General features: G+C 37.6%; 1 protein-coding gene across 1 annotated transcript in view; it reads left to right on the forward strand.

The window, feature by feature from the left end:
* Window positions 1-9731, forward strand: part of Asxl2 (ASXL transcriptional regulator 2) — a 48969-nt gene extending 39238 nt beyond the window's left edge. Inside the window, exons 5-8 of the mRNA XM_029541197.1 lie at window positions 2318-2433; window positions 6338-6464; window positions 7921-8064; window positions 8888-9731. Coding sequence (XP_029397057.1) covers window positions 2318-2433; window positions 6338-6464; window positions 7921-8064; window positions 8888-8979 — 479 coding nt within the window. The 3' untranslated portion in view covers window positions 8980-9731. The remainder of the gene's footprint in view (window positions 1-2317; window positions 2434-6337; window positions 6465-7920; window positions 8065-8887) is intronic.
* The last annotated feature ends 378 nt before the right edge of the window (window positions 9732-10109 follow it).

The raw sequence follows: 10109 nt of genomic DNA on the forward strand, positions 1-10109 counted from the left end.
TTTCTTTCTTTCTTTCTTTCTTTCTTTCTTAAATTTCCATTGGTGTTTTACTTGCATGTAATCCCTATGTAAGGGATTTGGATTTCATGGAACTGGAGTTACAGACAATTGTGAACTTTTGTATAGGTACTGTGAATTGAACATGGGTCCTCTTGAAGAGCAAGCGGTACTGTTAACCATTGAGCCATCTCTCAAGCCCCCACAACTTTGTTCTTAATTGATAAAATGTGGATAATTCACCAGTTGGTAAACATAAACAAACTGACATGGATATACTATAGAAAATTATTCAACAACAAAAATAACTATTCCTATGTCGTAGCCTAGACGAACCTTCAAAAGATTGCATTAGTTGAAAAAAATTCACTCATAAAACGTTATTTTTCTATCATATCAAACATAGAGATTCGATAGAACTATAGAGATGAAGTAGCTAGCTAGTTGGCAAGGTAGAGTGGTAGAAGAGTGGCCAGCTCTCAGCTGTGCTCTTTACAGCAGGATGATGAAAATGGATGGTGGTGATGGGGCCACAGTTTTTGCAGATATGTTGAACACAATACAATACTTTGACCTCTTATTTTATAGTTTGTCAACATCTAATAGTACATTGAGGATACATTTTCTTTTTGCTGCTCAATCGTCTCTAGATTTATCTTAGCTCATTTTTCTTAAGTCATGTTGTATGTGTATGTATACGTGCTTATATTTGTTTATGTATAGCACAGAGGTCAATAAAGGATATTAGATGGGCTGGAACTAGAATTCTATATAGATAGTTGTGAGCCACCTTATATGGGGATTGGGAAACAAATCTGAATTCTCTTTAAGAACAGTAAGCTTTCTTAACTGCTGAGCCATCCCTCAGTGTTTAGCTCAACTTTTTTGTGTGTATGTGGGATTTTTTTTCCCCTTTATTTTAGCATCAAACTGATTGTATGTCAGTTCTATGTACATAACTATGACATTTATGAAGATGAGGATACAGACCCAAAGTTAAATTGTCTTAGTATCAGGACATTTAAGAATAAAGTAGTATGTTGTACTCCATGTTCACATTTCACTATGTATATTCATTCACTCTTATTTTTGTGTCAAATGGATACCTAGCAGCACATACTTGATGTATCTTGAAGCTTTGTGATTTTAACTAGTCAATACCTTTTGCTATAAATGCTTTCAGGTCAACTATTTAAAAAGAAGACATTAGACAGTACGTCAGGAGTCATCAGTAGGATGCTCCTCTCTCAAACTGGAACCTCCTTGCTCCTACATGTGATGTCTGAATCAACAGTTTTTGTCTTTCTCTTTAACATAAAACATATTCATTGTACTAGTAGGAGATACGGTTTTGGTTCCCAGCACCCACATTGGGCAGTTTGCCATGCCTGTGGTTCTAGCACCAGAGGGCCTCAAGTGTGTGTGCTTATGCTCTCTGTCTCTCTTTCTCTTTCTCTTTCTCTTTCTCTTTCTCTTCCTCTTCTCCTCTTCTCTTCTCTTCTCTTCTCTTCTCTTCTCTTCTCTTCTCTTCTCTTCTCTTCTCTTCTCTTCTCTTCTCTTCTCTTCTCTTCTCTTCTCTCTCTCTCTCTCTCTCTCTCTCTCTCTCTCTCTCTCTCTCGCCCGGGGGGGGGGGGAGAAGCTAGGCTGGAAAGATTGCCTCAATGGAGTACAGCCTGCTTTTCCAGAGGACACAGGCTTGATTCCCAGCAACCCCATGGCATCTCACAACTGTCTGTGACCTCATTCCAGGCTTCCACCCTCTTCTCGCCTCTTTGGGCACCAGGAATTGCAAATGGTACACAGAACACCTATACTTGTATAGTAAAAAAATCTATTTACATAGTGTTAAACTTTGTAGAACATAGATAGGAATGCCGTGAATTCAGTGTAGTCTGTTAGGCTATACAGAACAGATAATGATGAAGTAGAAGGTGGTGGTTTCCAGCAAAGAAATCTTCAAAATCCCCTTTTCATTGGAAAGATAGATACTACTCAGAACCTTAGGACCTTATCCTAAGTTCTAACCTGTTATCATGATTTATACATGACTTCCTGCTTTTTTAATCACTTCTAATATATTAAACAATGAGAAGTAATATATACTAATACACACCCCTTCCCCATCCTATCATCCTACACTAGAACTTTCTGAGGAAATAAACTGAAAAGGGAGACTGTTTGCAGTACAACTCCAAAAAGAAGATCCTCCCTAAAGTGTTTGGTCACAGTTCTTAACAGGTAGCAGCATATGATCTGGGGAAGGAATGGTGCTTGATATCAACTCTGATAACACAATTTTTCCTTGTCAATTTTTCTCTAGTATCGTCTAGACTGTCACATCCATCCTCTCCCCAGTCAGGCTGCCCATCACCCACCATTCCAGCAAGTAAAGTCATTTCTCCATCACAGAAGCACAGCAAAAAGGCACTAAAGCAGGTAAGAACTGAGTCTACGTTTATCAGAATAATCTCTTCAATTAAAAATAATTATGAGAGCCTCATGGTGTTTGAGGCTTTACTTTTGTTGTATAATGGACACTCATGTATTAAGACCATGTTTCCAGAAAATCCTGTCAACTCTTCTGTTAGTAAAATTTCTTGAAAGCTTTTAGATTGGCGTCTTTACAGAGTAAATATCAGCAGTCTACAGATTTGCCGCTGATAGTTTGTATACTCTGTGTGTAACACCCATTGTAGGGTTTGGTAATTCTTTTTAACATGGTTTTGAAAACCGAGACTTTTTGCTAGTGTGCTAAGTTGTCCATGCATGTGCTGACCCATCAATAGGTGTTTAAGTTTTCAGATGTTTTATATTTGTCTGCTTGTTGTTCGGAATGCTGGGGATGAAACCCAGTGTTTCTCACACTGAGCCATATTCCCTATAAATTCTTTGGAATTTATTGTAATAATCAGGTAGATTTTTTTTATACTGTTAATCTAATACATTGAATCACATTGCTAGATTTTCCAATATTGCACTAATTGTAAGTATGGAATAGACCCTGTATGTTCATTCTTTACATACATTGTAAAGCAAATTCCTTTCCCCTTTCCCCTTTCCCCTTTCCCCTTTCCCCTTTCCCCGTTCCCCGTTCCCCTTTCCCCGTTCCGTTCCATAAAACTTTAGTTTGTAGTCAAGTATTGCAACACACACCTGTAATCCTGTCACCTTGGAGGCCAGGGTGGTGAGAGGAGAGTTCGAAGCCAATCTGGCCTATACAGTGGTACCCTGTCTTTAAGTTTAAATCATTCTTCTTGTGAAGTTTCGAAATGAAGACACACATTTTATTTTATACTTGGTGAGAAAGTTGTAGAAGTTATCTTTACTACCAAGGTTGAATAATAATACTTTAAAAAAAATCATTTTCCTTTCATTATATTGTTCTTTGTAATATTTTTCTACTTTTGAACTAGTTTTGAATATTTTTTCTAGAATACTCCACTAGTCCATTTCTGGACCAGTAGATTGCTCAGCAGGTAAAGGCACTTACCCTCAAACCTGAAAACCTGCATTTATTCCTGGAACTTCCATGTTGGGAAGGGAAACTGACTCCCTGGAGTTGTTCCTGATCTCCATACACATGGCCTCCCGGGCTTCATAATATATACAATAAATAAATGTTTCAAAAGAAGTAAAACACTCCTTTTTACCTAGCTATTGTAAATGCTGCTGTAAAGTTACATAGTGTTTCCTTATTTCTCTTTTACTTGTATTCATTTATCTGTTCACTGTAATAATTGCCAGTTGGGTTTTCTGCTTTATTGGAATTCTCAAAGAGCTAGCTGTCTTTGGATTTACCTTCCTCCCTCCCTCCCTCCCTCCCTCCCTCCCTCTCAGTGCTTTATCTGGCTGCATAGTAACATAGTTTGAGTAATTAGGAGGGCTAGACAAGGGGATCCTAATTTCAAGACAGCCTGGGTTATATAGTGTAGCAACCCTTTCCAAGAAAAAAGCAAATGGTTAATTAATACAAACTGACAAATAGGGCTGGAGAGATGGCTCATTGGTTATAAGTACTGACTACCCTTCCAGAGGACCTGTGTTCAATTCTCAGCACCCATATGGCACTCACAACTGTCTGTAACTCCAGAGGATCCAACACCCTCAAAAAGATATATTGGCAAAACACCAATGCACATAAAATTAAAAAATAATTTAAAAATAAAACCTGACAAGTAATTAGGAAAACATTGACATTTTTTATTCTCATACTTTAGTATTTTTATATCAAAAATTGCCAAGTAGGGTGAAGTTGGCAGCTCATGTACTGATGTAGTATAATAAAAAACACTGAATCATTAAGTAGGATGATTGAACACAGGACCCTATGCCTGATAGGCAAGTTCGTTGCCCCTGAGCTATATCCAAAGCAAGCCACTATAACTTTGTTAGAAAGAAATTTTACATTATCTATTAGATTTTAAATGTACATGTACCACGAACATGGAATTAAACATTTTAGGACTTAAGTTTAAAAAATATACCAAAAATTTGCATAAAAGCTTGTAAATAGTAAGAAGTAGGAAACAAGCCGGGGCGTGGTGGCGCACGCCTTTGATCCTAGCACTGGGGAGGCAGAGGCAGGCGGAGTTTGAGGCTAGCCTGGTCTACAAAGTGAGTTCCAGGACAGCCAGTGCTACACAGAGAAACCCTGTCTCGTAAAAACCAAAAAAAAGTAGCAAACAACCTAACTTAATATAAATTTTATCATATATTATTTGTGTATTTTGTAAATATTTATTATTCATATGCCTAAGATAAATCAATTAGGGGATTATATAGATATTTCTATTTATAAGATGCATGATTATAAAGGATTAAAAGTTTATGCTGGGGCTGGAGAGATGGCTCAGTGGTTCAGAGCACCGACTGCTCTTCCGAAGGTCCTGAGTTCAAATCCCAGCAACCACATGGTGGCTCACAACCATCCGTAACAAGGTCTGATGCCCTCTTCTGGCTTGTCTGAAGATAGCTACAGTGTACTTACATATAATAAATAAATAAATCTTTTTAAAAAACTTAAAAAAAAATGTTATTTACGGGATCTGACATGATGGTCACATACAATCATGAGCTGTCATGGGAGGTTTGGGAGTTAAACCTTTGTTCTCTGAAAGAGAGGCACATCCTTTTAACTGCTGAGCCATCTTCCCAGCCCTTGATTGCATGTGCGTCTACATGTAGGTATGGATATGTATGTGGCATGTGTGTTATACATGCTTTAATGTCTATGGGAACATAAAGATGGATGTATGTTCATGTCTTCACACTTTATATCTGAAAGTTTCATAAGTTAATGACAGCCATAACTTTCTCAGATTTGAAGAAGAGAATTTTTTTGTTGTTGAACTTTTTGGTTCTGTTTGTGTGTGCATGCCTCTCTGTGTATATGTATGTGCCTTTGCACACAGGAGGTCAGAGAACAACTTTCGTGAGTCATTGCTCTTCTTCCTAGGGCTCCAACTCTGGGAGCTAGGTTTGAAGAGGGATGCCTTGACCCATTGAGCTGTCTCACAGGCCTTCTTTCTTTTTAAATATTTATTCTAAATAATATATCAAGTTAACTCTATTAAGAACCTTGTAGAAATAAAAATGATGTAAAATAACCAGAAGATAAGTTACTGAGACTAAGACAAATGTTGCTCTTATCCAAGGTAATTTAATACAAATATTTACCTCTTACAATCAACTGAAATTTAGCTGTTACTGGTGCATGACTTATTCTTTTTTCAAATATGATAAAAGTACATGTGTAGTTCTCTAATTAGAAGATTGTAAATTCCTTGCTTTTTCCCCGAGTTTTTAAATTTGGGAAAAATTCTAATGCTTTTTCCTTGTATCTGTATATAAAGGAATAATCTTGGCCTTCCCTCAGAGTTCCTGAACTCTAAAGGTCATTTAGGCCTTGCCAGTTTTGTTTCATTTAAGCTTTGTTTGCACTGAGTAGATTTCAGAGTAGGTTCTCACCATTTAAATCACACAGTTTGCTTGCTGCTGCTTCTGCTGCTGCTTCTTCTTCCTCTTCCTCTTGCTCCTCCTCCTTCTTCCTCTTCCTCCTCCTCCTCCTCCTCCTCCTCCTCTTTTTTTTTTTCTCAAGATTTATTTTACTATATGTAAGTACACTGTAGCTGTCTTCAGACACACCAGAAGAGGACATCAGATCCCATTACAGATGGTTGTGAGCCACCATGTGGTTGCTGGGATTTGAACTGAGGACCTTCGAAAGAGCAGTCATTGCTCTTACCACTGAGCCATCTCACCAGCCCCATGTGCAGACTTTATATGTGTATATTGAATGCCCAATTTGCTTAGTTCTTACTGTCAGGTTTTTTCTTTATAGGCCCTGAAGCAGCAACAACAGAAGAAGCAGCAGCAGCAGCAATGCAGACCAAGCATGTCTATCTCCAATCAACACCTCTCTCTCAAGACTGTCAAAGCAGCCAGTGACTCTGTACCTGCCAAACCTGGTAGGCAAACTAAGCATTCACCCTGTCCAATGGAACTTTCCCCCCAGCATATTTGTACTTTTGATATTGAAAATTTTTATACTGAATTATTCATTTTTAAGTTACTATATTTATTAGCATAATCTTTCTGCTGCCACAGAACTGATACAGAATCCTAGGAAAAATAGAAAATACTTTTATATATAAAATTGCCATGTACTGAATTCAAAATATAGCAGTGAAATTTGGGTCTTTCATTATTGCAAATTAATGAGAAATCCCGATGTATTAGCCCTAATTACATTTGGAAGCTTAAATTCATCTCACAAACACACACACACACACACACACACACACACTGAATTCTTTGTCTCTGTGTGTACATGTAGGCAGGTATGTAGGTGTGTACATGCAGTTTGGGATCAGAGGATGGCCTGAGATGTCATTCCCCTGTACCATTCAACTTCGGATGGTTTTGTTTTGTACAGAGTCTCTCATTGGCGTGGAGCTTGTGGTTTACTCTAAACTGGCTGACTAACTCACCTCAGAAGTTCTCCTGTCTCCATTTCCCAGTTCTGGGATTATAAGTGTGCTGTAGTATGGTTCTTTATGTGGTTTCTGAGGATCAGACTTAGGTCCTTATTTAATAAGAACATTTTGGACTTAATCATCTATACAGATCTAAAGTGAACTCATTATCAATGCTCTCATTTGAAATATGAAGCTAGAGAAATGTTTCAGTCATTAAGAATGTGTACTGCTCTTGCAGAGGGCTTGGTATTAGTGCCCACCATCTACATGGTGGCTCACAGACAATTAACTCTAGTTCAAGGGGATGTGATTCCATCCTCTGGTATCTGTGGGCACTGCACATATAGGTGAGGAAATAAGATAAGATACATGCAGGCAAAATATTCATTCACATCAAGTCAAAATAAACAAAAATAAAATGTGGAAAATTGTATAGGCTTTCTAAAATACATACACTTTATTTTCCATTGGACATGTTTCTTGGGCTTTGGGTATTATTGTTGTTTGTTATTAGTTGTTTTGCCACACACAGACTTTGTTTTGCATTATATAATGGAATTAAAACATTCTATGAACTACCATAAAAATCAAATGTTTGAGTATTACAGAACTTTTCATTTTTGCCAGAACAGATACTTACAATTGGAGATAAATAATGTAAGAGAAGATATAGGGATTTTATTTTACAAATCATTCAAGAGGCCTACATTTTTTTTCCATCATAACTCCTATAATTACCATGGGATAATAGTTTGATTAAATTTATTGGAGCCTAGGGAGCACATGTATGTGGCAGTCTGAGGCAAACTTGTCAGTTCTCTTCTACCATTGAAGGGCCCACAGGTGAACTCAGGTTGTTGGGTTGGTAGCTACCTGTCTTCCTCACCCTCAGTGGGCTTTTGTGTATGCACCTCTGTCACCAGTCTTCACGTATTTTTCCCCCTAGCCCTATGGGAAGGAAAGCAATCTGATGGACAGTCAAGCAGTCCCCAGAACTCAAATTCCAGCTTTTCTTCCTCAGTGACAGTGGAAAGTTCTCTGCTAGGCTTGGGGAAGAAGTCTTTCCAGAGGCCTGACAGACTCCACACAAGTAAGTTAGTTGACAAGGACTTCTATTTTCAGTGCAACAGTGTGTTGACAGCATATTTGAAATCATTAGCCACTGGCTTGAGTTATTGTATAATTTTTTAATTTTTATTTTAAAAAGTCAGACATGATTTCTTTCCTTTTGTTTTGTTTTGAAACAAGGTCTCAATATAAAACCCTGGCTATCCTGGAATTTGTTCTATAATGAGGCTGGCCTTGAACTCATAGAGATCCACTGGCCTTTCCCTCCCAAAATGCTGGGACTAAAGTTGTGTGCTAGACATACTTTCTTTGTTTTACATTATCTTGGTGTTTTTAAAAATGTTTTTGATACAATTTCTTTGGGGGTTTATTTGGTTTTGTTGGTTTGTTTCATATGAGCAATAACAGCCACAACTTTGATGCTAGTGACTTGGTCTACCACTGAGCTGTACAGCCTTAACCCCCAGCTGTCAGATTTACTTGTTGCCTTTTAAGACAGTTTCTCATTAATACTGTTTAAAATACCCTAGGACTCGTTTTTTCACTTATAAGCTCCTGTTTCAGCCTCACAAGTGATGATATAATAGGAAACACCACCGCGTTGGGATTTGATCATTGCTTTTCAGAGATAAAAAGAAACATGGTTAGAATTTATTTAATGCCCTTTCTTATTCATTGCATCCTGTTATCTTTGAGCTCTTAGTTATCTTCATACTCTTCTGTCCGTCCCTTATCAGACTGTTTCACAGAGAGATCTGTTACGGTCTTTTTTCTTTTTTCTTTTTTCTTTTTTTGGTTCACTTCTCTTTGTACCAATAGGTCCTACTTCGTTCTTGTTTTTATAGATAAAAAGATAGAAGGGATTATAATTAAAAATTGTAAACTGAACTCCCTTGGAAATCCCACTAAAAAGAGAATACGGACAAACAAAATTTAATCAGTTTGATTGAAGAAAACAAGGAGACAGCCAAATGGGCAGGTGTCAGCAAAGGTTGAAAGATGAAAAATGGATGAAGCTGAAAAGGAATTGTCATAAATAAGCCAACTATGGCTACAGACCACGAAAAGGGCTCAAGAACTGGAAAAATGGATGACAGAAAAGAAAGGTGAGGCATAGGGTTGAAAAAGAATTAAAAATGAATGAAAGCATTTTGATGCTTTACTCTAAGTAGAAGACAGTTTATTATTTGTTGAAGTTGAATGCAATACCTTCAGATTTAGTAATATATTGAGCTACAGACCAGTGATGTGACATTGTGTAGTTTGTTCATTGCTGTAACAAAACACACAAGCAACTTGAGGATGTTGAGAAGTTTATTTTGGTTCACAAACTGGAGGTGACAAGGAGTGCAGCAGTGACACCAGTTCCTGTGACAGTAGGAGTAGGCTGGTCATGTCACTTACTTGTGGTAGAGCAGTATCAGACAATACCTCATAGGTCTGTTCCAGTCATTCTCCTCTGCCTGCCATGCCATCTCCCCAAGCAATGCCAGTAGCTGGGATCAAGGTGGCAGGAGCTTGTCATCAGCTTTTCATGTTCATATCTTCATAGGCACTATTCTGAAACTTAGGGAATTAGTTCAATACAAATACCTAAATGCTATTCTCCTTAGCTTCCAGAATCCTTAGTAGAGGGTATTTTAACTACCACTAGCAGATCAGTTAATTAGTAAAGAAGAGGAAAGCTCGGAAAGCTCAGAAGATAATTGTGCAGGCACATTTACAAGTTCCTAGATCTTTTTGAAACTTTTAGATTCTTTTGACTACCCATACAGTCCTAGTTCTTAGAGGCTGAGATAGAAGTATTGCATGATATAGTTACACACTGCGCTGCTGCTTAAAAGTATCTCCCCACCCCCACCCCCCTTGACAGTCTTTACCTCTTTGGTGCTGTTTATTATCATTTGGCTTGAAAAGATGTTTTTAAAGTTTTTTACTCTTATTTCCTTGTCTGAAAAAATATTTTGCACTTATTTTTATTTCCACACTTATAAGGATTTTTCTTCTGAACTTTTAGCTCAAGTATCTTTGGCCAAATGTCATGGGTTCTTTTTTTTTTTTTTTTTT

Source organism: Mus pahari, chromosome 7 (genome assembly GCF_900095145.1).
Source record: "Mus pahari chromosome 7, PAHARI_EIJ_v1.1, whole genome shotgun sequence".
In the NCBI taxonomy this organism is placed as follows: Eukaryota; Metazoa; Chordata; class Mammalia; order Rodentia; family Muridae; genus Mus; species Mus pahari.